At 45.2% G+C, this 27,996-nt stretch overlaps 1 protein-coding gene across 2 annotated transcripts; it reads right to left on the reverse strand.

Annotated features, from left to right (window-relative positions):
* On the reverse strand, positions 1-27,728 carry ODAD1 (outer dynein arm docking complex subunit 1). Of its 2 annotated transcripts, none has more exons than XM_081167125.1 (15): positions 26,000-27,728; positions 22,799-22,878; positions 18,611-18,710; positions 16,652-16,841; positions 16,108-16,230; positions 15,907-16,020; positions 15,231-15,298; positions 13,760-13,947; positions 11,680-11,805; positions 11,382-11,464; positions 10,551-10,719; positions 7,300-7,463; positions 6,572-6,675; positions 3,387-3,465; positions 1-1,469 (listed from the first exon to the last, which is right to left on the reverse strand). In XM_081167125.1, the coding sequence occupies exons 2-15, from the start codon at positions 22,863-22,865 to the stop codon at positions 1,362-1,364; spliced, it is 1,683 nt and encodes a 560-aa protein (XP_081023251.1). In that variant the 5' UTR covers positions 22,866-22,878; positions 26,000-27,728; the 3' UTR covers positions 1-1,361. The 2 variants fall into 2 exon arrangements, with proteins under 2 accessions (XP_081023251.1, XP_081023252.1); XM_081167126.1 differs by having other exon boundaries at positions 22,799-22,881.
* Between the last annotated feature and the right edge of the window lie 268 nt (positions 27,729-27,996).

Raw genomic sequence — 27,996 nt, forward strand, 5'->3', positions numbered from 1 at the left:
TTACCTCACCAGTTAAACATTTTAATCATTTTAGTTTCCAATTTACACTGATAATCAAAAAACGCGATAGTTTTTCCCCACTTGTCACAGGGACTGTGCATGAGTTGCCCCCATTAGAGGGCAGGCCCCACCCACTTCTGTGGTCTCCCCAACACGCACCGCTCCCACATTCCACATCCATGGGAAGGACAGAGATTTTTTCCATGATGATTATCTTTGGGAAAGGAATGGATTCCCCAAGATTATTCTCTGGCGACACTGTAGGAAGAGGGCACTGCAGGGGAGGGTTTGGGTGAGGTGAATATGATGGGAGTATCACCCTTTTTAAGGATAAAAAAAAAATCACTCATTGTAAAATCAGGGCTAAAAGAACTTAAAAAACAACAACCCACACTTTGAGGAAACTGCTCCTCACCATAAAAAGCAGAATTTTTGCATACACGTTTACATGTAATCTTCAAAACTCAAGATGCTGCAGTTTAGCAGTTGTAAACGAGTGCTCTGGGTGGAACTGACACAGTCTCATTTTAGATACCCATGTGGTAAAAAACACACTCTGAGGAACAGGATAGTTGGTTAAAAAAAAAAAAGAAGTTAAAACATGTGGCCAATGCTTTGAACACACCCAGTTTCCTCTCACACAGCACAGCAGACACTTTATACCCTTCATGGGCCTCAACCACTCTGTCTAAGACAGCGAACGAGACTTCATTAGACTCTGGCAATTCATAGCATGAGGGAGCTAACATGCCGGTTTCCTGACACAAGATGGCTGCTGAGGAACAGAGCCGAGTTTTAGTCACCTACTTCTAAGCCCAATGGTGAATCCTGTTAGGACAGGGAGCGGGGCCCCCTTGCTCCAGAAGGCTTCTAGAAGTACCAGCTCACTAAACCAGAGACTTGAGGGATAGATTCCTTTATCAGAGAGGTCGCAAGTCCATGTACCATGACAACAGGTAGAGGTGTGGTTTTCTTTAAAGACGCATTCTCTCTTTGCAAGAGGATCTAGAGTCAAATTATGAAGAATTTAAGCAAGTGGGCAGCACGGGAGTGAAGAGCGTTGTTGATATGGCGGACCATGTGTTATGTATTATCGGCACAGTCCATCTGTCCTGATCGAGCGAGCAGCCAAGAAGAGGGGCATTTCACCGAGAGGAGGGAGATCTTTGGAGATCCACGGCAGGGTGGAGGCTACATCCAAGCATGCCGATCATCCCCAATGGGAAGAAGGCTGCAGAGGCTACAGGTGTAAAGGCAGTGGCGCAGGACCACACCGTAACACAACCCTGCCAGTGACAAACTTGGCTTCCGTCTTTTGCGTGGCACGGGACACAGACTGCGTATATAGCTTCCTACTCCAGTCAAGAGGCCTGAGATTGTTTCTTGGCCGAACTTAGCCCACCACGTTCATCCGCTAAATCAGGCTGTATGTTCCTCTTTATGGAAAGCGCTGCTGTCTTGCTTGCGATCTGGAGGCCAGGAGAAGAGAAACCTCAGTTAATTTTGTGAAATGGTTTCGTAACCGCATGCATCTGTGGAAAAGGCTCAGGGGAAGACTCTTCGGCATCACATACAAGACTCCTGAGATCAGAATACCTGGATCAGTAACTTATTGAATGCCTTAACTGCCACTGTTGGTGTCAGAGGTTGGCATCTTGAGTTCCCTGCAGGGGACCCTCTGCCGAGTCCCTAACCTCTGGGGGCCTGCCGCTCCTCCTTTTCACTGTTGCTGCCAGTCCATTGCGCCTCTTTGAAGATGCAAGGACAAGTGTAAAGAGAAGGGAAAGCGCCCATCTCCACTTGCCCTGTGCTCCTTCTCTCTCTTGACAGAGAATAGAATCATAGAATTGTATAGCTGGAAGGGACGAAAAGGATCATCTAGCCCAGGGGTCTGCAACCTGCGGCTCCGGAGCCACACGTGGCTCTTTTACACCTTTGCCGCGGCTCCAGGGCGGATACTAGCGAGGGGAGGAGGCGCATTGTGCACCCTGACACTCCCCACTGTGGCGGGCGCTGTACTGGCTGGGACGTCGCATGGGGGCGGTGCGTGCGTTAGTCACGCACCATCCCAACGTCACCTTCCCACCCGCTGTCAGATCGGAGGGCAGCGGCGCGCATGCTTTAAATGTCGCAATGGTTTTGCGGCTCCCAGTTGTTGTTTTTCTTCAGAAACGGGTCCAAGTGGCTCTTTTTGTCTTAAAGGTTGCAGACCCCTGATCTAGCCCAACTTCCTGCATTGTGCAAGATGCGCCCATAGGAAGGAGAGGGGAAGCTGCAGCAGTAACAGTGGCAAGGAGGGAGGTGGGCCCACACAGGAGGGGGGGATGCTGAGAGTATCTTCCCCAAGGCCCCTCCAAAAAACCTGTTACTGACTAGATGGCGAAATACAGCAAAATCCTGAATTTGTGTTTTAGTGTTGTTGTTATATGATGCACCATCAAACTGCATGGCATATACGAGGTGCAAGTGGGCAGGAACTCACTATCTGAAAGGTGGCACAGGGGAGACAAGAGAGGAAGGAAGGGAAATGGAGGTGTTGATAAATCCTGGGAGCAGGACATGCATTTATTTTAGATATACATACAGTGGTACCTCGGGTTACATACGCTTCAGGTTACAGACTCCGCTAACCCAGAAATAGTGCTTCAGGTTAAGAACTTTGCTTCAGGATGAGAACAGAAATTGGCAGGAGGCTCCATTAGCTAAAGTGGTGCTTCAGGTTAAGAACAGTTTCAGGTTAAGTACGGACCTACAGAATGAATTAAGTACTTAACCCGAGGTACCACTGTATTACAGTGGGAAGTATAATTAAAGGATAAGACTGTTGTTGATAAAAGTTCCTTCCTTTGCTTCTTGGAGCCATAAGGGACACTAAATGTTTGTATCCAAGCACACCCGTGATTGCTTTTAGGGCAGCTTGCCTTGATTTTGTGTTGCCCTTCGGATTTTATTTTTTAAAAGCTCTATGGATTTTGTTGTCTGCAGGCTTGTTTTATGACTCAAGTTATTTGCATTTTGCCATGACCTTTTGGCTTAGACAAGTAAACTAATAAATATACCAAGAGGTAGGGAAAATATCTGCCCCTGTGTGAGGATTGTTTACTCAGACTGCCAAACTGCTTCTCCATGAAAATGTTTTTAGAGCAGGGGCCTAATCTACTCCCCCCGCCCCAAGAGGCAAGGCGAGTTGCAGAAAGCAAAGCAGAAGAGGAAATTATTATATGGCTGTTCAGAATTAATTTTGCTGTATATAAATATACTTCAGTCACAAAAGGTATGTAAATAATAATCCAGTAAGGAACTTGCTTTAGAAGACCCCGATCTGAGTAATAGTAATAGCAATATTAGCTCTGCATCCAGGACTCTCTCTGGCCTTTTGTACTCACATCATTCATAATTTTTTGCTTGAGCTCTTCATGAGTTAAGGGTTTCTCGTCTTCTTCTGTTATTGGCTCATGGCCAGTTCTGCAAAGAGCAAACATTAAGATGATAAAAACGAAGAGTGTCTTTTGCATTAAGTACTGCAAACCAATCCTTTTAAAAACAGGTTTTTTTAGGGCTCCTCCCAAGACCAATTTTTATTCAGCATTTATTCCAACTTGTTCATGAGGCATTTATACAACGATAAACAATCATCCTGATGTATACATCTTCCTGTTAATCATTCATTTACCCCACAATTTTCAATGCATTTCCCCGTAACTTTCTAAGAAGTCCAGTTTTGTGGGTTTTTTAAGTGGATTTGTTGTACTAGGGTGACAGAGTGCTTTAACCTACTTTAAAGGCACAAACCTAAAGTTTTGCACTTGAATCCCTCCTGCAAAACAGCGGCAGTCTGGAAGCACCCAGGGAGATGGAATACGCTGCATCTGTTGAATGTTCTGCCCGCTGCCAAGTTATTCGGAGTAAAATATTTCCTGGGAAGTGGGCAGCTGGATATAACCCATTGCATCCCAGTGCCATCCTAAAATTTCTTCAATGGGTTTAACACAGTAAACCGTTCTGCTCAGAAAATCTGCTGATATTCTCCTCTGCATGAGTGCTTTTCCTACTCGTGTGTGTGTGTGTGTGTGTGTGTGTGTGTGTGTGTAAAAACCAAGGCCTCTTATGGCATTTAGTCTTGATTGCATTTTTAAAATATTTATCCAACATGGGCCTCCAAGGCAGTTTCAAACATAATTAAAACCATCCATTTCAATATAACAATTAAAAAATAATTACAGAATCAGCAACACACATACACAAAACAGAAAGCAGGAAATCAGTTAAATGTCTCAAAACAAACATGTCTCTTGAGCAAACAAGAACATGCAGAATTGGCAACTACAACTTAATAATGTAGGCACCCAATGACAGAAGCTAGACAGGGTGCATCAAAGAGCAGGGGCCATCCTAGAAAAGGCCCCGTTCTCCATTTCTTCTCTTTTAATGCTGAAGGTGGGAGCAGCCAGAACAGAGCCACAGTAGAATTTTTTGTTTCCCCAGCTTTTAATGTGTCTTATTTTATAGAAACAAAAATAAACTATACATTCTAACTAATGATCCTCATGTCATCTATCAACATTAAGGCACTGCAAATTAACATTGTTTTATATAATTCCACAAACGATCTTGATATTCTACCAGAGGCTTTCTCTATATAAATAATGCATTCCTATACAACATAAAGACGTAATTGCTTTATAATTAATTAATTCTTACTACTGCAGTTCTTTCTTTTACAAATTAGGCATAATTTGAATCTTAGATTAATTTCCAGTAGTGCTTTCCAAATATTTTATATTAAGTTTTACAATTCCAATACAAAATACATTCATGCAAACACTTTAAGGACTTTATCATCATCATCACAGCACTATTCCATATTGTTTTATAGTAAAATATTTTATGCATTAATATTCTATGCCAAATATCTTTTGCTCAGTCCCACACAGATGGCATTTGCTGTTTCTTCCGGTGTTTAGCTATCCATATCTGGGGACACTGCCAACATATTGCCCACCATTTTTCTTTCCTAATAGCATAATCATAGGATCCATAATTTATTCATATCCTATGATCTCATCATTTTTCCTTGTAATTTTTTTTAACTGTGAAACATTTTCTGCAATAACATTCCATACCAGATATCTTTTTCTCATTCCCATAGATGTTTCTTCCAGTGTTTAGCTATCTGTATCTTGGGGTGTTACAAACATATTGTTATGTACCACCCCAATCTCCAAGCAGTGAGAGATTCCCAGGGTTCCAAGCGCTCACTCGGGGTTTGGTTTTCTTGGAACAGGGGTGTCCACTTGAATAAAATGGGCAATGCCCATCAATATTTTTGGGGGGAGTCCTAGCTCCCTCAAATATTTTATGGGGGTTCAAAAGAACTGGCTCCTAAGTCTTGGAATGAAGGTCAGTGGAGACCGAGGTGCCTTCAGGGTGTATGGTTTTATATGCACATGTGTACAACCTGGATATAGGATTCGAGGGCTCACAACATTAACACATGGGTCCTACTTCCCTTTTAGGTTTCCAGAGAAGCCCCAATGTCCAGGACATGTTTCTGTTTCCCAGCTTCCAGCTCTCACACACAACAACTACTCTGGTTATTGCTCTTCTGCCTAGGCTCACATGGTCTCCAACCATGGAGTGCGGGGGGACACCTGTCAGTTTGCATTTCTTAGTACAGAAAGTATTGATCTGATGTGTAGAAATCTTTCCTATTCTACTTAGTTCAAGAGTGTTCTGGAAGGTTTCTTTCTATGTGAAGGAAACAGGCAGAAGGTTTCTGATGTTTGGGTTATTCCTTCTGGGAAGCTGAGTACAGCTGGTTTAAAACTGGTTCTGTTATATTTCTGTCAAGGTCATGCTGATTATAATAGTCAGGCCAGGAGGAGCCTGGGTTTCACACACTTTCTTTTTCTTTCTCTTTGTTCTGGTGTGGTGTTCCGTTCTGTATGCTATAATGTTAAGGTTTAGTCTTCTTATAAGTTCTTTTTAAGTTTAAATTAAGTCTGCTGCAACTGGATTTCTTATGGACTGTGCCAATCCTGAATGTATTGGATTTGTGACCGTTATGCTCATTTACCTTCAGTAGCAGTAAAGCTTTGCTGAATGAAATACAATTGCCTCTGGTCTATTTTTTGGGAACTCTGCAACGTGTTTAAATCCTCCTCCATGACAACACCTACCCCATTTTCCCAGGCAGAATCATCACTTAGCTCATTCTTTGAGATGCTGACAAGCAGTTAAACTGGACAGCTAAAGCCATTTCAAAAAGAATACACACTCATAACAATATTCTCTAGCATCTTCCCTTAACATATGCTCATTCAGTTTTCCTAATAACATAACCATGGGGTCCCTCATAAACTCATATCCTATGCTCTCCAATTTTCCTTGTCACCGCAATCCAAAACATCTGAACTTTCCATGATCTCAGTATAGCACCCCCTTTGCCAACCCGGTGCCCTCCAGCTGCTGGGCTGGCAGGAGCTGATAGGAATTGTAGTCCAAAACAGGTTGATACAGAAAATCTTAAACATACGGGCAGGTTCATGTGGGGTTAGGCAGGTCTCCTTACCCAGCAGTGGGTGGCCGAACAAGCATAGGCTGTGCCCGAATCTCAGGTTTCTGCCCCAGAAGCAGTTGCGCTGTCTCCAGAGTGTCGTAGGGCTGATCATATTCCTGAGAAAAGAAGAGGCAAGGTTTATTGCTTCCCCTCCCACTAGAGATTTAAAATAAAACAGCCTGAGGTCAAGTACTCTGCCCCACCTATTAATCCAGATCTATCTGTTCTTCCTACTAGATCAATTAAAAACGGAGTGACATTGCTGGCTGCAGCTAATATGAGAATTTTGGTTTTCAGTTTTTTTTAAAGGTTACTAACCCTCACAATTGCAGAAATGCATTTGATAAAATAAAAGTAAATGTGTTAAGGGATTTGAAATGAGGCTGGCAAAGCAAAAGTAATATCATGCTTTCAAGCCCTGTGGACTCCACTGCAGAGCTGCAAAGTAATTTCCCTCTGCACCAGGACATTTTGAAAGGAACACATACAAACAGTTATATCAGAATGGGATTAAAACCCTAGACTATTCAACAGGAAAGATTTGCAAGCAGGTTTGTCCTGCAAAATCGATAGGGGTTCTCACTCTCAGTAAAATATTTTGCACACGGTAATTGCAGCAGGGAATTGGGCTCAGAGAAGTGAGTCAAAAGGTTGTCTCCTCCTCTCCCTCTCTCCATGATCCCTGAGCCATCCCTTTCTCCTGCCCCTGTTGTTGTGTCCTGCCCATCCACCCTGCATACCTCAGCCTTGGCGAAAGAATACATAGCCAACAGCTGGTTGGTCTTTTGTTCAATCAAGCCCAGGTAGATCGCAACATTCTCGTCCTGGGCAGTCGTCGACCCGCCCAGCCTCTTTTCCAGCACTGAGTAGTCACACTGCAGTTTCCAAAAGAGAGCCTCGATTGCTTTGAGAGGAGGAAAGAAAGCAAAATGAATGAACCCCTGCCCACCCACACAGCTCTTAACTTTAAGCACTCACTTCCTAGAGAGCCTGGAAGTCTTGAGCTCAACCCGGATAAGTGTCAGGGGTCAGCCCAGTGAGAGGCACCCCTTCCCCAATTCAAGGTGCCCAGTACCTAAGGCTCACCAAATTATTCTGCACATGAGACAACACCCCGTCCCCCAAAATAAACACCTCTCCCTGGGAGCAGAATAATAATAATAATAATAATAATAATAATAATAATAATAATAATAATAATTGATTAATCATTTTTCTGCTCTTTCATGACACACAGAATTTGCTGCCCAAGGCAATGGTAGCTCCAGCCCTGCTAAGAGTCAACTTGATAAATGGTGGCCTGGTTTGCATGGTCTTATCTTGGGATTTAATAAGCCAGGATATGCATGAGCTACTGTTGTTCGCAGGTGCCAGGCAGCTCCTTTGCTCAGCCCAGCAAGCAGGCAGCTGAACAAGCCAGGACCCAGCTGTCTACCATAGCTGCCCATTATCTGAAAACCAGAAACTATGGTGAATGGCTTACAAACCAGACAGGGTCTTAAAATCAACTTTAAGCCATGGCTTGATATCCTGGCTAGTTTGTAAGCAATTAACCATAGCTTCCAGGTTCGCACATGTCAGGAAGTGAGGAAGAAGCCATCGATTTCCATTCCAACCTGCATTTGCTGCATGCAGCGCTGTTTCCATTCCACTGCAGTTTGGCTTCTGACAAAAAAAAAACCACCCTATGTTATTCAGCTCACTGTCCACTGTGGTGGAACTTGACAGAACCTCTGACATTATTTCACACCATTCGCTGCACTGCAAAGGAAACACGATGAAAAGCGGGAGGGAGAGTCATTAATTGTGTATCTTTTGCAAGCTTTAAATGGCAGCAGCAAATACCGCTCATATTCGCTAGATTGCTTTCCATCCCTGGCATGGGATGTATAAATGAGCACTGGCAATTTCCACCCCCATTCCCATCAGAATTCCTCAACAACCCTATGGGAAGCTATAATTGATAGCTGAGTCCTGGCTTGTTCAGCTGCTCACTTGTGGGCAGAGCGAAGCACCAGATAACACTCATTCACATCCTGGCTTATTGAGCCAGGATATGATAGTGCAGATTTGCCCTGCATGTTCTGTACTTTTTGTCTACATGGCTCTTTGGAAGCTATCTTCAACTGGCCAGCCATCAGCCCATCTTGTGACTATGAATTCCAAGAGACAGGCTGGAGTCAGGTGACAGCTTTCTTTTGTCTGTTTTTCCAGAAAGCTGAAGGCAATTTGAAAGAAGGGTCCATTGGGAAAGGATAGCCTCTTAAAATCACTCAGCTTTCTTAAATGATGCAGTTTTGTCTTCAGTCCTAATTACACATTGCATGGAAAATAAAAATAATAAAAGAAATTATTTCCTTTGTCCCACACCTACTGGCAACCAATTCCACAGGATAAGCCTGAGTATTACTGTTTTGACAAAATGATATTCTCTCCCTCTTCCAATTTTGCCTTTCAGGCCTCCCCCCTCCTCAAGCTTATCTGTCTGCTAAGGATGATACAGCCAGGATCTGTGCTATTTTCTGTGACTAGCTGTGCCTGCTGGCTGATCATCCTGTTCCTCAAGGGAGTCTGTGGACTGCATCAGGCCCATACAGCCTTTTCAAACCAGAACACAGAGCCATTTCCCTCCCCACCACTATCGCAACTACTGGCAAGGAACCACAACTGCTTCTTCCTTTTTAAAAAGAATAATGGTGCTGAAGGTAACAGGGCCTGGTGACCAGGGCTAGGCACTGGCATTCACTGTTAGAAAGTGAAGCCTCTCATCCTCCACTATCTGTGTAGTGCTAGCCTTGCACTCAAACCTGCCCAATAGTGAGAGCCAGTGTGGTATAGTGGTTAGACTAGAACATGGGAGACCAGGGTTCAAATCCCTCCCCAGACATGAAGCTCATTGGGTGACCCTGGGCCAGCCACTGCCGCTCAGCTTAACCTACCTCACAGGATTGTTGTGGGGATTAAATGTGGAGGAAGTGAACTGTGTATGCCACCTTGAGCTCTTTGGAGGAAAAGGTGGCATGTAAGTGCAATCAACCAATCAATCAATCAATCAATCAATCAATCAAGTAAGTGCTGGCCAGATTCCTGCACTGCTGCAACCTTGCTGTGAGGGCTCAGCAACTGCTATGAAAAGTGGCATCCCGAGAATCTACCGAATTTTTCACTCTATGGGATGCACCCAACCATAGGACGCACCTTGTTTTAGAGGGGGAGAACAGAAAAAAAAAAATCTCCCCCTCTCTGCTCAGCGCCCCTTCAGCGAAGCGGCAGGAGAAACGGAGCCCCTTCCATTTCTCCTCCCGCTTCGCTGAAGGGGCGCTGCGCAGAGAGGGAAAACTGTGCAGCGCCTCTCCAGCGAAGTGAAGCCTGGAGAGCAAGAGGGATCAGTGTGCACAGACCCCTCTTGCTCTCCAGGCTTCAGTGAAGGCAACCCGAAGCCTCCGGAGCGCAGCAGGCGCTCTTGCTGCGCTCCAGAGGCTTCAGGCTTCAGGCAGCTATCCCCAAACCTTCGGAGCACAGCGGGAACTCCTGCTGCGCTCCGAAGGCTTGGGGATAGCTGCCTGAAGCCTCCAGAGTGCAGCAGGAGTTCCCGCTGTGCTCCGGAGACTTCAGGCTTCAGGCGGCTATCCCTGAAGCCTGGAGAGCGAGAGGGGTCGATGCGCACCGACCCCTCTCGCTCTCCAGGCTTCAGCAAAAGCAACGCAAACCCTCCGGAGCACGGAGGGAGCACTTTGGAGGCTTCGCGTTGCTATCGCTGAAGCCAAGGAGCCTGCATTCGCTCCATAGGACGCACACACATTTCCCCTTAATTTTTGGAGGGGAAAAAGTGTGTTCTATAGAGTGGAAAATACGGTAAATATTCAGTGCAAAGACAAAACCAAGCCCCAAGTTCCGCAGGTTGCAAAGGAAAGCTTCAGAACATGTTTCCAGTTCCTACGATAGTGCCTCCACCATCTTTCTCTTCCCGACAAACACGGTCCCTGCTTACCATTCTTGAGCTGCTCCCAAATCTTGTGGTGACCCTTCAATGCCAGCTCAATCTGGTTCGCCTCTTTCACAGCTTCCTCCTGCTGCGCTTCGGCCTCCTTGAGCCGCAACAGCTGCACCCCCTCCTCCTGGGCACTCTGCTTTTGTGCCTCCTGTATCTCATGGTAGAGCTAGAAGAGTGGAGGAGCAAGATGGAGAAAGCAGGGGGGTGGGGTGGGGTCATTCATTTTACTATTACAGGAGGTTGGCAAAAACAAGGTGCATGGAAGAGATAAGAGGGTGGGAGGGCATCGTTCCTGAAAGAAGCTTGTGCAAAAATAACACTATGGTGCTAGGACATCTCAAAAGGGAAAGAGCCCTGATGCAATGTGGTGCAGCCCAAGGTTTATTTGGGTAAGTAGAGGACACCCACAGCATACATTTAAAGCAGATTCAGTGCACATAGCTTTCCACAAAGAATCTTGGAATTCTAGTTTACCCCAACACCCTTAACAAACTACAGCCCCCCACCACCACCACAAACCACATGCTCTAAATGTATGTGGTGGGAACGCATACTGCTTGTTTCTGCACTTGTGTTGAATAAGGAACTGGGAACCAGGAAGCAAACTTCAGCCTCGTTCAGCAACATGCGGCAGGAATCCCTGCTTGCTAACAGCAGCCAAGGTTGGAAGAATTGGGGAAGAGAGTGAGGAAGTATGGGCTGGCATTGTGATTATGACAGCATTGTGCAGAGACTGCAAAAAAAAAAACTTGCTTGCACGAATATCACTACTTCTATGATAAACTGTAATATGGGGGGGGGAGGGGAAACCCAAGACACAGCACTCACCTCAGTGATTTGTTCCCATATCTGCTCCTTCTGATCGTTCTGATCATTGACGTAGTTGAACTGAGCAAAGTTCCGTTCCTCCTCTGAAGTGGGAAAGAAAAACATCGGTAGTGGATCTTAACTCGCATCCCACTGCCTGAACCAGCCAGGACCCAAACTGCTTCAAGGGAAGCCCCTATGGAGGGTAAGGTCCCAGATCTCATTCTGTTCTTCCTGAGCCAAAAAGACCCAGAGGACAGTCATGGTTCAAAAGGAAAATGGACCCTCTCCCATTGCAGCCCCCTGCCTTGCCCATCACCTTGCACGTATATAGTCAATGCAGCATCCAAGGTTGGCGCATCGGTGAGTTCCAGGACTTGATCCACGGTGGTGTGTAAAGATTCAAGCATCTCCTCCTCGGGGTCTTTCCGTTTGGACTCTTCCTCTAATTGAAAATAAAGAGAATCTAGGAGCCCCGGTTCCTAGGGCAACCTCAAAGTCATGTGAATCCCCACCTCAATCAGAAACATGCATTAAAGGAGTGGAAAAGCCGCCCATCTTTTTTAATCACTTGTCTTGACCAAAGCTGAAACATTTCAATTATTATAAACCGCAAGAGGAAGCAAGATGTGACATGTAAACCAGCGCTGGTGGCTCGATTCTCCTCCAGCAAACCACACGAGAAAAGCAAGGTTGATGTCCCCTATGATAAGGTTGCAGCACTGGGGGCTTTTTAGCTTAGAGAAAAGGGGCGACAAGATAGACATTTATAAAATTATGCGTGGCATGGAAAAAAGGGTTTCTCCCTCTCTCAAGACAAGAGAAATAGAGAAATCCCCACGAAGGTGTGCGTTGGAAGATTTGCATGGAGAGAAACAAACCATAAATGCTGATTTGTTGCTGCTTTTCAGTAAGCCATAGTCTGTTTAGCGATGGCTTGCCGTTGACCCAATTACTGTTAATAATTGCTAAGCCAAAGGAAGTAGGCAGATTGCTTTAGAAATACTGTTTTACCCACATGCGAATTTAAATCAAACTCACATGATAACTTATTAAAACTCACATGATAACTTATTAAAATGTTTTAATTGGGCTGCAGCCATACTCTTTAGCCAACTATTTCTCTGAATACAAAAAAGTTCATTAAAATGTGTGTGTGTGTGTGTGTGTGTGTGTGTGTGTGTGTGTGTGTGTGTGTTGGGCGGCAACTTAACACAGATTGATTAGGTATTAACCCCCAAGATCCTCTGCTTTAATTCACAAAATTCTTCCCAGAGAAGCCAGCAGTTCTGGCTCTGAGCTGTCCCACTATAAACCACAACACACACTTGCCTCCCAAAGGCCAAGGAATACTTCTGGCACCAGACAAAGAAGCAAACACTGGCCCTTTTCTCACAAGCATCTGATTGTGCAGTTTTTGGTGATATTTGCTGTTGGTAAGTTATACTGAATGGTGATCTTGCTTCTGTAGACCCAAACAGATCTTGCTAGTGGGTGGGTGGGGGGGGAATTTACTACAAGCTTTTGTGGAATTAAATACATAACTTTTAGTTTTGCTCATTATGTATTATTATTCAGGACATCTTGATTTTCCAGCTGCCTTTCACCGTGAGTTCCCATGGCAGGTTACAACAATTTAAAAATACAACATTAAGAACAGTTAAAACAGAATACAATTAAGATAATAGGGTGGACCCTGAGATGTGTATCTCAGGCGTCAGAGGCCAGGATAAAGAGGTGCATCTTCAGCAAAGGATGAAAACCACATGGCGAAGGTGCAAGACACACATCTGTGGGAAGGGAACATAGTTTCGAACTGCCACAGATAATGCCCTCTCTTGGGCTGTCCCCCTCAACTTCTGAAGATGGTGGAACTACCCCACGACATTCTAAATCCTGGAGAGGGTCTGTAAGGAAGCAAGCAAGCGGGTCTTTCATACATATGGTGCCTAAGTCATTTAAAACTTTAAATCCTAGCATGAGGACTTTGAACTGAGCCTGGAAATGAATTGGCAACCGATGCACCTGTTTTGAAACTGGCTATGTGAGTTCTAAATGGATCCCCAGCCAGTAGCTGTCTTTTGGACGTGTCGAAGTCTCCCAAGTCATCTTCAAGGGCAGCCCTACAGAGAACATGTTGCAATAATCCAGTTGTGGAAGTTGCCAGAGCATGGGTAACAGCGTCCAAGTTATTTCTGTCCAAAAGGGTCCATGGCTGACAAACGAGCCAGAGCTGGAAACTGGCATTCCAAATCACTGAGGCCACCTGAGCCATTGCTTAGTTTCTGTTTGTTCTGTACCCATTCTGTCTTGCCACGAGACCACTTCTGGGCATGTGGGAATGAATGAATGACTCAATAAATAGCCCCTAACCATACATCACACACACACACACAAACCTTTCTTTTGCTTGGCCTTTAGTGCCTCCTCCGTCAATGTCCTCTCCTGCAGCTTGACGGAAATGAAATCATTCAAGCGCTGGTCATTCTCTATCTGGCGGCATAATTCTTTCATCTCCGATTCATACTGCGCTACATCTTTCTTTGCCTTGTCCTGCAGCTGGCCTAGGCGCGTATGTGCCTCATCCCTATATTTACCCCAGTGGACAAATGGGATGGGGACAAGGTTTGGTTATGTGAGAGAGAACCACCAGCAATTCCACTTCCCAACTTTTCTTCATGCTCTTATCCCCATTCCTTCACCACCTCTGAAATCCAGCATAACGATGAAGAGCTTGAGTGACAGGCAGGAAGTCCTTGTTTCACATATTACTTCACCATTTAGGAGAGGCCACAGCTCACTATGCACAACTGCTGCCATCTCCAATTACGGAATCTCAGGTAGAAAAGGCTGGGAAAGGCCTCAGCCCATGATACTGGAGAGTGGCCATAAGTCAGGACTGAGTGCATTGTGTTGAATGGGCTGATGGCCTAGTCCATTCTAATGGAAGACGCAGGTGCCGATGTGCAACCAAGAGCCTCAAAGTGCACTCCTTTGTGCACTGGAAAGGGAAAGCAGGCTTTGGCTCTACCACCCCATCACCTGACGGTTTGGTAAAGCCTCGCATTCTTTTAAGCGCCATGCAACGCTCTTTGCAAGCTTTGGGTATTGTCATGAAGTCCCAACTATGTGACATCAGCAGCCCTGCCCACATGTCAAATTTGGACTGTGTGGCTTGGATCTGACCTACAGAGCCAAAAAGGTTCCTCAGGCTTTACTGCACAGGTCACAGAATCCTGCTTTTTCTGGTGCAGAATTTTTGTTTCCCTGAAGCAGAATTTCCATTTTAGTGCAGAGGATACGTAGCCCTGTCTTTTATATTAAGATAAAGGGACCCCTGACCATTAGGTCCAGTCGTGGCCGACTCTGGGGTTGCGGCGCTCATCTCGCTTTATTGGCCGAGGGAGCCAGCGTACAGCTTCCGGGTCATGTGGCCAGCATGACTAAGCCGCTTCTGGCAAACCAGAGCAGCGCACGGAAACGCCGTTTATCTTCCTGCCGGAGCAGTACCTATTTATCTACTTGCACTTTGATGTGTTTTTGAACTGCTAGGTTGGCAGGAGCAGGGACCGAGCAAGGGGAGCTCATCCCGTCACAGGCATTCGAACCGCCGACCTTCTGATCGGCAAGTCCTAGGCTCTGTGGTTTAACCCACAGCGCCACCCGCATCTTTTATATTAGAGTGATTCTTAGAAGCTAGGACTTGGAGGGAGCATGGCTATTGCTGATTAAGTTGTCACAGTGCACGAACGGGTGGAGGCAGCAAGACAATGGAAGAGCAATGAAGAACCAGGGTATGAACATGAGCAAGGTTTCTGCAGGGACACTCCTCCCTGCCCCACCATGCTTGAGTACTCCCCTTCCCCCAACCTTGCTTCGTAGGCTGCAGAGGATGTGCTGATGACTGCGCCAATGGCTCTACGAGTTTCCAACAGCTCCTAGAGGGAGAGAGAGGAAGCCATCAGATCTAGTCCCTAATTGCAACACAGCCATACTATCCTGTTCACAAAGTTGTATCTCCTCACTGGAGCCAATCACAGCTCTTCCCTTCTTTCCTAACCATTGTCATCCACACCGTAGCAGAAGCACAGTCCATAGATTTAAACTCCACATGAATCTGCAAGTGTTAAAGAGGTCCTGTGAATTGGCCTTCAGACCCTGCCCTGTCAAACCCAAGAATCAGAAATCCTTAGGTCCAAGAGGATAGGAATAAGGCAGGGGGCATCATAATTTCTGTTGTCAGAATCTAGTTGGTCAGTTACAATCCCTAGTTTAGTAAGTAAAAACATACTTTCCAAAATGCATGGTTTAGCTTTGTGATTCTCTCCCAGCCAATAAAAAAGCCTTGATATTTTTTTTAATACCACTCTCAACAGTCAATCACTTCCTTCCATTCCATGCTGGAGTTCTCTCCAAGCAACCAGATCTCACAATTCTATAACAGAACCTTCATTAGTCTATATCACGACTCCAGTCCCTCCCAGAAACTCTCTTGGGCAATTACATCCTGTCAACTCTCCTCAATTTTCTCTTAGTGTGAATGTACCATCTCTAGACGTTTATAAAGCTGTTCAAAGCGATCGTGTTCAAGCCGGAGAATTTCTAGATCCTCACGTAGCTGAGAATTCAAGACGAGCTGAGAATTGAATTCTGTGGTGGTCTGGAAATAGAAAAGTGGAGTGAGAAACTGAAGACAAGCCAAGAATCCTGGCTCTCAGAAACCCTGGGCACTTGCAACCATTTTTACCCGGTCAAGCTGATTCTCAACTGTTCCTATCCGCTTCTGCAAGTTGCCCTTCTGTTCCTGGATCAGGGTCCCAGTGCCCACCACCAGCTTCTGGTCAGTCAAACGCTTGTTCCAGTTTTCGATCTGTCAGAAATGAAGAATGAAAGCAGGGAAATAGGATGAGAAACTAGTATTTGGGATAGGACTAAAGAATCCTTGGCTCTTGGATCCCCTGTTCTAATGAATTCCACCCTCAAGTCCTAGCTGCCAATTCCCTCTGCATTTTTTAAAGCCCCCACACCCATTTTTAACCCCAAAGATCCTCCTCTCCTTTCTGGAGTTTCTCTTCACCTGGATTTTTTTTGGGGGGTGAGGGAAGGTGAAGAAAAAAATCTTTTTCTCAGAGACTTCCATTCTGCTCTCAGGGCCTCACTTCACGCTACTTGTTCTCTGTACCTGCTATTATACTCCACTCCCCACCTGGAAGGCTTCAAAATCCTAGCACAGGACACTACTTCACATCAATAAATGCCAAGCAATTGGTACTTAGCTGCCTTCTCCGTACCTCTTTATCAAGCAGGGCTACCTGCTTCTTCTCTCGAATTATTTGCTGCTTCACTTCATCCCGCTGTCCCAACAAGGAACGGAGAGTGTCACCATGGACCTTTTCCTGCTGTGCGTTAGCCTTGCTCTCAGTCACAGCATGCCTCTGTAGGAGCTCTTTGTTATCCTTCTCCAGGCGCTTTATCTCTGCCCTGTCCAAGAGAAGCGGGGCAGAGACTCTGAGGGGCGGCAGGATGACACGGCGAGACACAGCTGCGTGGGCACGGACGGGAGTGCCATGGCAGCAGGTGTGCTGGTGAGTTTTGGTTGGGATTGGTGGCAGCGCCAGCTCAGAGGAGCTTTTGAGACACTGCTACAGAAATTCCTGGAAAGCTGGCGATTTGAATCTGAGCATGCATCTCCCCAACTCTGGATGGGACAAGATGGAATGGGGAAGGGGGGAATCGGGACAGGATATACTCTCAGAAGAGAGCAGGCTTCAAGAGTTCAAAATTAGCAGCTCTGTGTAAAAAGACACAATAGATTTCAGGCCTTAGGATGACTTATTGTGCCTTTACATGCCTATGAAACAAGCAGTGTTGGGAACGCAGAATTTCTAATTTCCCTACAAAGAAAGTACTATGTTTTGTAGGTCAGGGTAGAAGGCCAGAACTTCAAGGTTCTCAGGGGCAGGGATGATGAGTAACGTTCATTAAGTGATCTAAACCAGAGTACGAAGAGAGAGAAGAATCCTAAATTTTCTGGGAACGTTTTATACTAAAGGGTCAGGAAGAGGTTGGACACACAGAATCATGAGTACAAGATCTGAAACCATGTCAGCGTGCAAAAGCGCATAATGGCAAAAATAAAATGTTTGTATATGCATGTACACATATGTGATAGATTGTGGGAGATGGAATTTGGCCGCATGTGCTAAAGAAAGGCAGGTTATATGCACAAACATGTCCACACTTGATGTGACCAAACCAATTGTCAGCTGTGTGTTGCCAGGAGCATATCAGTTGCTATGTGCCCTTGTGTTAAGTCAGTATCTGCTTCAGTACATGAGGTGGGGATTATTTCTTAATGCTCAGCTTACAGCTCTCTCCTTGCAGTGGGATGTACAATATTCAAATGCCCCCCAAATCCAAAACTGGATGTTTCAGAACAAGAGATGACAGGCTGTGCTCTGTGCCAAGAAAAATGGACAGGAGATAGCACCCCTCAATGCGATTATATACCACTCTCTCATCAAATTGTGGCACAACTGAAAACTAAAGATTAGACAACTGCATAGGCGCCGACTCCATGGGGCTTGAGGGGGCCCGAGCCCCCTCAAAAATTCGTTTGGGGGGGCTCCGCCCCCCCAATAATCTCCGGCGCCCCTCCAGCAGAGCGCCACCGCCGCCCCTCCCCCAGCCCAAAATGCACAGGGTCGGGCTGCATGCCTCCTGCCCTCCCTCCCGAGCAAAAGCTCCACCCAATTTCCTTCGGAGCTGATTAATAGGCGCAGCACGCTCTCCCCTATTCGCTCATGAGGAGGCGGCACCACTTTATTTGCATATTCATGAGCTTATTTATTATTCATGAGCTTCCCCGGGCCCCCCCAATATTTTTTATAAGTCCGCGTCCCTGGACAACTGGTCCAATGAAAGCAATTTAAGGCTGGTGATGGGCAACAGGTTTGTTTCTCTTAGAAATCTGAATATGATGTAAAAGAGGGATCACCTCATGGTACACGCACAGCTCATTCTTGGCCCCCAATAAAAATATTTTGCAGGATTTGGTATAGCCTCCCAAACCCAAATGCATACACTGTGATGGTCTCTCCCAGACCATTTCCAGCTATCTAAAAAACTATGTCCATCTCCGGCGTAAGAGAACAATAAAACCATGACGTTCCTGCTGTGAACAGGGAAAAACAAAATGGATCTCCAAAATGGATCCAGAATTTTAGCAAGGATATGAGATGAATACATACTTCTGCCTGCGAATGATTTCATGGGATTCGAAAGCGTAGGCATGGCGGTTGCCTTCTAGGAGACGAAACTGGCGCTGGAGTTTGGCTAACTCGCTTTCGGCTAGTGGGACACAAAGCCAGTGAAGCAACAGGTGGTTTGGGGAGACAGAGGAAAGAAAGGTGGTTAGAAAGTCCAGCATGATGGCCTTCTCTTAAAGACCCCACCTATCACACCTGGCGCAAGAATTAGGGCAGAGACTAATGTGGTCCAGGATTACAGAAAGAAGGGAACTTCCCTGCTGTGTTTGGCACAGATTTGATGAGCACAATCATGAGCAACTTAATGACTACCAGTGGTATTCCATTTATATAATGAGCTCCAGTTGGCTTTGTTAGGCTTGAGATAAACAGCTGTTTTTAAGAGAGCCAAAAGGGGTTTGAGAGAGGCTTCACTTTCCATGAACATGCCCACAGGTTTTGTCCCAATGTCACTTCTGAACAAACAGGTTTTGCAGGTTCCTGCAACAATAAAAAAGCCTCTAAGACCTGCGTGCCAGAGAACATGCTTTTCCTCATAGAATTCTGGGCAATGTGGTTAGTTAAGAGTTGCTGAGAATTATAACTCAGTGAGTGTGGACCCTCCAAGTGTCCCTATTTTCCAGGGACGCCCCCAATTTAGAGAAGCCATTCCAGTTTCTGATTCGATCCTCGAATGTCCCACTTTTCCTTAGAATGTCCCTATTTTCACTGGAGAAATGTTGGTGGGTATGGAGTTATCTGACCCCCCAAGCCATCTGAAGGCAATCCTGTATAGGGAAGTTTTTTAATGTTCAATGTTTTATTACCTTTTTATGTATGTTGGAAGCTTCCCAGAGGGGCTGGGGCAACCCAGTCAGATGTGTGGTGTATGAATAGTGAAATTATCATTAAGGAATGGGACATCCCTATTTTCACTGGATAAATGTTAGGCGGTATGTGAATGCCCAGAATTCTTTGAGGGAAAGAATGTGCTTTAAAGGTATGGTGTATATACAGCCTTAGTGTACACAGCAATCCTTCTTTCAAAGAGCCTTCAATTCTCTGAAGAAGAAACACACACGCAAGTATCAATGACCTCCATGTAGCCAAATGATAGGTCTCTTTGGTCACTATCAGGTTCCTGGACCCAGGGAATCCTTGAGTCTACAGAGCTTGGTCAGTTCTGGGAGGAATTGGTAGAGCTGCTTTTGCGCTCCTGATCTAGGCAGCCCTGATGTGTGGCATGCTTTGATCATTCAGTGCGGTTTATCAGGAATGGATTGTGGAAAGGACTGAGGAACAGAAGAGGCTGTGCTGTCTTTCAGGGGAGGCAGCCAGGGGAGCAAGGCAATACCTGTTCCCTCTTCATCAGGACATGATTGCTTTTCTGATCAGGTGCTAATAGTGCCAAGAACAGACCAACCTTTATTCTACACTCCAGCCTTATGGACATCTGGTCCCTTGGCGGCAGACAGGCTCTTGTTTTGTTCCTCGACTGCCATTTTTTGTTCACTACCAGCAAAGCGAATGACTCAGTCTCTGGATCCTCACAAAGCCACTGACTCATGCCCACATGTGTCCCCCGTATGCTAGCAAGGATTTGGACAATTTGTACCTCCGCTACTTTAATTTAGTCCCTGCTGCTTTTCAAAGCCAACATTCACTTAAGAGGCCTAGTTCAAAGAGTAATTCTTACAAGCTAACCAAGACATGTGGAAAACAGCCAAGGCGCCCTGGTTCTGTCTCTTTGGCCTCATTCTTTGGATACAAAGGCCTTATTTCTCATCCCTCTGCTCCCTTTCAAAAGCAGTCCCCTTTAGCAACATTTTTGCTTGGCTTGAAAAATATCCCCCAACTCCTTCCTAGTCACCCTGGCAAAAAGTGAAAGGAAATATATATTATTTCATGTAGCTGTCAAAGAAGGAGATACCCTCTTAGCTTTATTTTTGTATCAGATTTTGCAGAACTGTCTGGTACCTTCAGTTTGCTTCAACCGGGGATCAGTTTCATTGAGTCTGATGTAGTTATACACATTTTACTGCAGACAGTGAGCTACTAGCATAAATCTTCTCAGTAAAAATATTTATTATTGCTGGTTTCATAGCTTTCTACATACATGCACTGGCCTAAGACCACAGCAATATTGTCCATGAAAACCCTTTATAAAAATGCCAAATATGTATATGTATATGTATATGTATGTGTGTGTGTGTATATATATATATATATATATATATGTAGGTTTTGGTGTCTTCGGGTGTCTTCCCGTGTAAGAGTTGGGGTGTCTAGGCGACGTTTCGACGAGGTCTCACTCGTCATCTTCAGGCTGGTGCTTTCGGCTTCTTGTTACTAGAACAGAGCAGGATCTCAGTGTTTGAGTTCCTATAAATACTGTTGAGGGGGTGTGGTGTATAGCCTCCAACGTTCTGGGCAGATAGGAAGTTCCTAGGTTAATGTGCCTTTTCTTCTTTTGTTCATTAATTACTTGAGGGATATTTTGAGTGATTACTTGAGTGATATTCTGAGTACCACTTAGGAGGGTCATTAGGTGTGGATTAGTTGCTAAAGCTTTCGTGTCTTGACCTCTTGACTCTGTGAAGAGTTTTTCTGAGAAGATGGCTGTACTGCACTTAGTTGTGCTCTGGCTTGGCTTCGTGTATAGGGGCGAGCTGTGGTTTTGTGCCCTGTGCCAGCCAGATCTGTGTAGGGATTGCAGGGGGGTGCAGCATCCGGAGGTGCCACTATGGTTTGGCTACTGGATGGTGTCTGTAATTTATCTGTGGAGAGGGTCTGGGTTTGGGTCTGGTGTGGTTGATTGGAGATGGCGTTCTGTGTGCCTCTGGTTCTGGTGTCGGTTTTTGTGGGGAGGGCTAATTTCCAGATGTCTGGCAGGCGGGACGTGTCGTCACGCTTGTTCATGTTGTGAGGGTGTTTCTCTATCTCGATGGCTTCCATGATTATTCTCTTGTGGTGATGTTCCATGTTAAAGAGCAATTTGGAATCTGCAAAATTAATTTCGTGTCCTGTTTCTTTCATGTGTTGGTAAAGAGAGGAAGTTTTTTCTTCTTTTTTGACGGCATTCTTGTGTTCTGCGATACGTGCATTTATTCGTCTGTTTGTTTGTCCAATGTACGTGGCTGGGCAGACTTTGCAGGGTATTTCATAGACCCCTTGGTTTTCTAACTGGATTTTATCTTTTGGGTTTCTGAGGATAACAAGAAGCCGAAAGCACCAGCCTGAAGATGACGAGTGAGACCTCGTCGAAACGTCGCCTAGACACCCCAACTCTTACACGGGAAGACACCCGAAGACACCAAAACCTACATTCCTGTACCCGTGAAAATCTACGAAAGCAAATATATATATATATATATATGATGACATGGGTGCTTTATAGCAGAGACTTAGGCTAAGAAGTGTCATGGGAAGTTCCCTAACCACAAGAACGTTTGCCATAACGTCAGCTGAATATCCACATGTTATCAATGCATTAAAGCATGCAGCAATTCAGAAAAGCCTACACTAACCCCAAACTTCAAAAGTTTAAACTGCTCTGTGAGACAGCAAGAGTGCTCTGCTGATATTTCACAAAGTTTGGGGGTGGAAGGATGCTGTGAGGGAAAACAGCAGCCGCTAAAACACTATGGGAAGAGCAAGAATATATATGGATTTCAGCCAGGAATAATCACATTGGTGGAAACAATATTGCAGTGAGCTAAGCGAAATCAGGGCAGGCCCTCACCAAATCCAGACTTCAGCTATCATTATTTAAGGATGTCTTCCTGTTCAGAGAAAGTAGACCTCTAAATACCAGATGTTTGGGACAAAATAGGGACTGTCACTTCCATGTTCTGCTTGTGAGTTTCCAAAAGCATCTGGCCAGCTGTCAGAAACAGAATGTCTTGGATCCAGAGAGACTTAATCCAATCCAAGGAGACTTTTATGTGCACAGACTTAGTAAAAGCAAACTGAATGGAGAAAGTGGGCCAGAGAATGACCTTTCTGTTTCCCTATTCCAATGTGTGTGGGGGGGGGGGGGATTTTCCATTCAAATGACACTGGGATCACATCACAAGCTGCATCCAGGGACTCTAGTGTTATAAGCTTCCCACAACAATATTCCCAAGTGCAAATTCTGGCTATGCAAGTGTTCCTACAGCGGTATCCTCACTTCCCTCCATAGGAATTTACCAAGGCCTTCCAAGTCCACGTCACTGCCATCTGAGCGGAGGCTTGAAGCAGATTTGAAGAACGGCATCTTCGGTTTCTTCCTGTTGGTGGAAAAAAAATGATAAAACAAAGTGGGAGGCTAGCAGGTGAGAATCACTGTCATAAAACAACTCATTCATGGAAAACAGTGCAGCATACTGCATAAAACATATGAACGGGGAGACCCAGGTTGGAACACTGCTCGCCATGACATTTCCCAGTCTGATCTTGGGCCAATCACATGAGCTTAACCAAGGGGGGGGGCAGCTGTCCCCCGCTAGATCAAGTAAAACAATAGAAATACTTAACTGACCAATCACATCAGTTCTCCCCCCCTAACGAAAATCCTGGCTACGCCCATGGCCAGTCACTGAGTCCAGTGGTTCTCAAAGTTTTTTTTTTTCTGGGCCAGGCTTTCAGAATAAAAATTTGCTTGTGCCACACTGATTTTTTTATTGATAAGAAATACAATGGAAAACAAAAAGAACTCCTAGCAGTGCTTGATTTATAACAATGAACACAACATTATGAAAAACTATCCATCCATGTTCTGCAAATAAAAAAACAAATATTTTGATACTAATCTACACTGCGCTACACTGAAGTGTTTAAATGTTTCTTTGATTGTCCACAAATCTTTCTGCCACACTTGCCATCATCTCTTGCCACACCTCAGGGGTGCTAGGACAATTAACGGCAAGGGAGCAAGACACCTCTATTCTGTATTCTGAGTTCCCTAAATAAAAACATAAATAAATCCAAATTAAAGCACACAAATAAAATGGCAATCCAACATTTTCTCCCGCCAACTGACATTCATCCTACCAGCGTGCACAACGCCACAGAAACCTCTAACCAGCTGCATGCATCTAATTCAGGGCTCTGCTTTGTTCGTGGCAATTATATTTTCATGTGTTTTAGAGTCTGGCAAACTGCCTTGCGAGATAAATGCACCCTGAAAGGCAGGTTTTAAAAAGTAAACTTCATTCTAACTCAGTACTTCATATGCAGTCTCTTCTGCTGCAATAGCCAGCATACTTCTATCCGTTACACAGAATCATAGAATCATAAAGGGATCCCAAGAGTCTTCTAGTCCAGACCCCTGCGATGCAGGAATCCTGCCCACAGCCATCATTGGGTGGGTTCAAACCACCAACCTTCTGGTTAACAGCCAGGTACACTGGCCCATTGTGCCACCTGAGAGACAATTTGTGCCTTCAGTATTTCCCCTTTAAGAAACTCCCATCCATCTTGAATTATCTTCTCTTTGAGTATTTGTGACCATGAGACTTCACCTAATAGTTCCTTAAGAAGTATTGAAAGACTTCTAAAGATACCAATACCGTTCAAGAGCCCAGACTTATAAATATACTGTAATCATTTCCCTGCTTGCCTGAGGTGGCGGAGAACTGCCTCAAGATGCCTATACCCAGGAAGCTTTACAAGAGTTCCCTCTTTCTTTCAGTGTTAAGACATCTAATCTAGGGGGGCTTTGGGCTAAAAAGGCAATATATAAATTACTTAAAACAAATGATTAACGTAGGTGGTGGTAGCATTAAAAAAAAGTTGTGGGCCAGAAACTTGTGCAGACTTATCTGCATACCCTCCAACATTTCTCTGATGAAAACAGGGGCAACCTGTTCAACAGCAGAAACAATAATCATTTTATTAATCATACCCCACCCATCTGACTGGGTTGCCCCAGCCACTCTAGGCAGCTTCCAACATATATAAAAACATAATAAAATATTAAACATTTAAAAACTTCCCGATACAGGGCTGCCTTCAGGTGTCTTCTAATAGTTGTATAGTTACTTATCTCCTTGGCTCGGGGGTCACATAGCTCCAATGAAGATAGGGACACCCTACCACACCCTCCAATATTTCTCCAATGAAAATAGGGACATCCTAAGGAAAAGCAGGACATTCCAGGATCAAATCAAAACTGGAGTGGCTTCTGTAAATCTGGAACTGTCCCTGGAAAATAGCAACACTTGGAGGGTCTGTATTTGCAAGGCTGCAAAATACAAGAAAGGGGTAAGCCATACAGTGTGAGTGATATGAACACTGGCAAGGCTCTCACACGATACAGCTGCAGAGTGAAAACTTTTTAAGCAGTCTCTTAAATCACAGAGCCTAGGACCTGCCGATCAGAAGGTCGGCGGTTCGAATCCCCACGACGGGGTGAGCTCCCGTTGCTTGGTCCCTGCTCCTGCCCACCTAGCAGTTCGAAAGCACGTCAAAGTGCATGTAGATAAATAGGTACCGCTCCAGCGTTTCCGTGTGCTGCTCTGGTTCGCCAGAAACGACTTAGTCATGCTGGCCACATGACCCGGAAGCTGTACGCCGGCTCCCTCGGCTAATAAAGCGAGATGAGCACCACAACCCCAGAGTCGGCCATGACTGGACCTAATGGTCAGCGGTCCCTTTACCTTTACCTTTAATGCAACAGCTAACCATGTAACAACAAGCCCTTAAAACTAGTGTCTTAACAGATCAACTTCTCAGTAACACAGAGGATGTACAAACCTTGTAATGCCCACCTCTTTCGCCTCACATTTTATTGGCTGAAAAACTATGAATATAATTAGCAGGGCTGGAGGGTTTTGTGGTTGTTGTTTTTTAAACAATTCCACTGTGGGTGGCTGTGTGGTGAAAAGGACAACCCACTTTTCATTTTAAAAATGAACATTTAAACTAAAATCAGGTGTGCATGCAGCATTTCCCTTTGTTGCCTTTATTGCTTTCTTGTGGTCCAGCTGAATGACCACAAAAATGCTGCTGCTGTAAGTAACATCTTAGTAGAACCACCCCTCCTGAAACAGAATAACCTCTGGTACTTAGCACAAGACACACAGACACAGACACACCATGTTACTTCTTAAATATATCCCATCCAATAGTTTTACGACCACAGCAAGCAGCATAATGCATTAGCACTCACTAAATTTTGCCCACACTTAAATCCGCTCATGTATTTTCAAATCACGCATCTACCTCATCCTTCTTCATATACATACCATCCCCCCCCCCTTTCCATCCAAATGCATCCCATGCCTGTTTTCCCACTATACCTAAACACCCTCTTATCCAAAATCTGTATTAAAATGCATCTTTCTCAGCATCTGTGAACTGGATTAAATCAGCCCCAACTCCCGCTCCAAAAGCATTAACTAGAAGTACCTTTGCTCTCTACTGGAGAGCCACTCTGACAGCTATGCACTTTATGTATAGGCAATCTGTTTGGGGGATGCTGTGGTGCAAACTCCTGGGCTCTCCTGCCAACAGCACACGTTGCCTTTGTCAACTCAGTTGTTAGCAACCGTCTCCAGGAAATGCATCAGCTTTTTACCAGTCCTAATGAATGAGGAAGGGCAAGAGGAGAGGAAAAAGAGAGCAGGTTACATACAACTGATTAGGAAGGCATTATGAGGATTCCTGGGTTCTCTAAAAGGGTAATCTAGAGGGCCAGCTAAAACAGGGGGCAAAAGTAGAAGAGGGCTCCAGGGTTTATTTGATAAGGTAAAGCAGGGGTTGAAGGTTATGGTGGAACCGAGATCCAAACGTGCTCAAATGAGACTGCTGTCTTAGAGCCCAAGAAAGAGCAAGTTATTTTGAATTCTCAAAGATAAAGGGAGGTTAAATTTGTATGAGTTATAGAGCAATAGCTTCTGACTCTACTGGGAAGGTAGTAGGGTCTAATGAGTTATAAGAGTCATGAAAGTCAAACACACAGAGAAAAGGCTTATCTAGGAACATCTGGTTAGTTTAGACACATTTTTCTCCTTTTCCTACCCTTTCTTATACTTTGCAATCCCTGCCCCCCAGCCCTACATACAACAGTCCTTTCACTTTCCACCATGCCACACAGGGTCCTAATACTTTCAGATGTACCTAAGGCTCTACCAGGACATATCATCATAATTGTCAGGTCATCTTGTTCCATGGATTTCTCAGGTCAGAATGTCAGCTGCCTACAACTACTGCTGTGTGCATTTCTAATCACAACAGCCCGAGAAAGCAGGAATTTAGTAGCTATATTTCCATTTACTGCCCCCGCCCCTTCTCCTCAGGAAGTGCTTCATCTGCTTAATTTCTGTGTTCCATGCTACAGCGATAGTTAGAAAAAGAGATGGCAACCCCACCTAGCATTGTATATTGTTGGTGGGCACCAAGTAAATGCACCAAAGCTCCTATCTGCTTCCATGACCTATTGCCAGCATGTTATGCCAAAGCTCTAATGTACCAGATCCAGGATATGAGAGTTCAGGTATCAGCCAAGTGAAGGGTCACAGCTCATGCCAATATCATTGAAGATCATGCTAAGAGCCTGTGAGGGCATACGATGTTTAGCAGCTCCAAGGATCCTAACAGGATGTGGCAGTGCAGTGTAGTGGTTAGACTGTAGGACCTAGCAGGCCAGGGTTCAAAACCCCACTCAGCTGTGAAGCTCACTGAGCAACCTTAAGCCAGCCATTGTTTTATCAATCTAAACTACCTCACAGGGTTGTTCTGAGGATTACATAGGGGCAGGGAAGAGCCATATACACCACCTTGAGCTCCTTGGAGGAAAAATAGGATACAAAGGTAATACTAAAATCCCAATACTAATGTTTGGAGGTATGCGCCTACTCCAAAGACCCAGCAGGTGACCCCAAAGCCTGACCTCACCAAAGTTCTCTATAACCATGCCAAGGCACCTGAACCACCCCCTAGGTCCTGGTAGATCATGCTAAATCCCCCATGTAGCCATGCGGCTATGGGGCTCAGTCACACTGCAACCCCTACAAGTCATGCCAAATTCCTTTGAATGTGCCAAGCCCTCCATGTCCTGGAAGGCCACACTGGAAGTCCTGCAAAGTCACGTGACTCCGAATTATCAGCTCACAATCACACAAACCCCTCAAATCCCCCCTGCTTCGCCCTCTCCACATTTACTCAAACCATACAGAGGATCCCAGCAGTCCCTAAGCCCCACCCCTTCTGGTAAGCCCATCCCTTTACCTTACAGGCCTGCATTCCCACTGCGCATGTGCGAAATTAACAGTTCCTTCCTTCCTCCCTCCCCCCTCCCTCTCAAGCCTCTCGTTTTACCACCCTCCAGATTAGTTCTAGGCACATGCGCAGTGTGAGACTTCGTAGCTGCCCGGCGCGGGGCGGGCGCGAGGCGACGTACGTAA

Source organism: Podarcis bocagei (assembly GCF_964188305.1).
Source record: "Podarcis bocagei genome assembly, chromosome: 13".
Lineage (NCBI taxonomy): Eukaryota > Metazoa > Chordata > Lepidosauria > Squamata > Lacertidae > Podarcis > Podarcis bocagei.

Excerpts from the sequence above, each read along its gene's own strand:
- ODAD1 (XM_081167125.1), bottom strand. The coding sequence starts at position 22,865 with ATGCCGTTCTTCAAATCTGCTTCAAGCCTCCGCTCAGATGGCAGTGAC. Across the intron at positions 11,465-11,679 it reads ATTGACTATATACGTGCAAG|AGGAGGAACGGAACTTTGCT; the intron begins GTGATGGGCAAG and ends TTCCCACTTCAG. Across the intron at positions 7,464-10,550 it reads TTGGGAGCAGCTCAAGAATG|CAATCGAGGCTCTCTTTTGG; the intron begins GTAAGCAGGGAC and ends CTCCTCTCAAAG.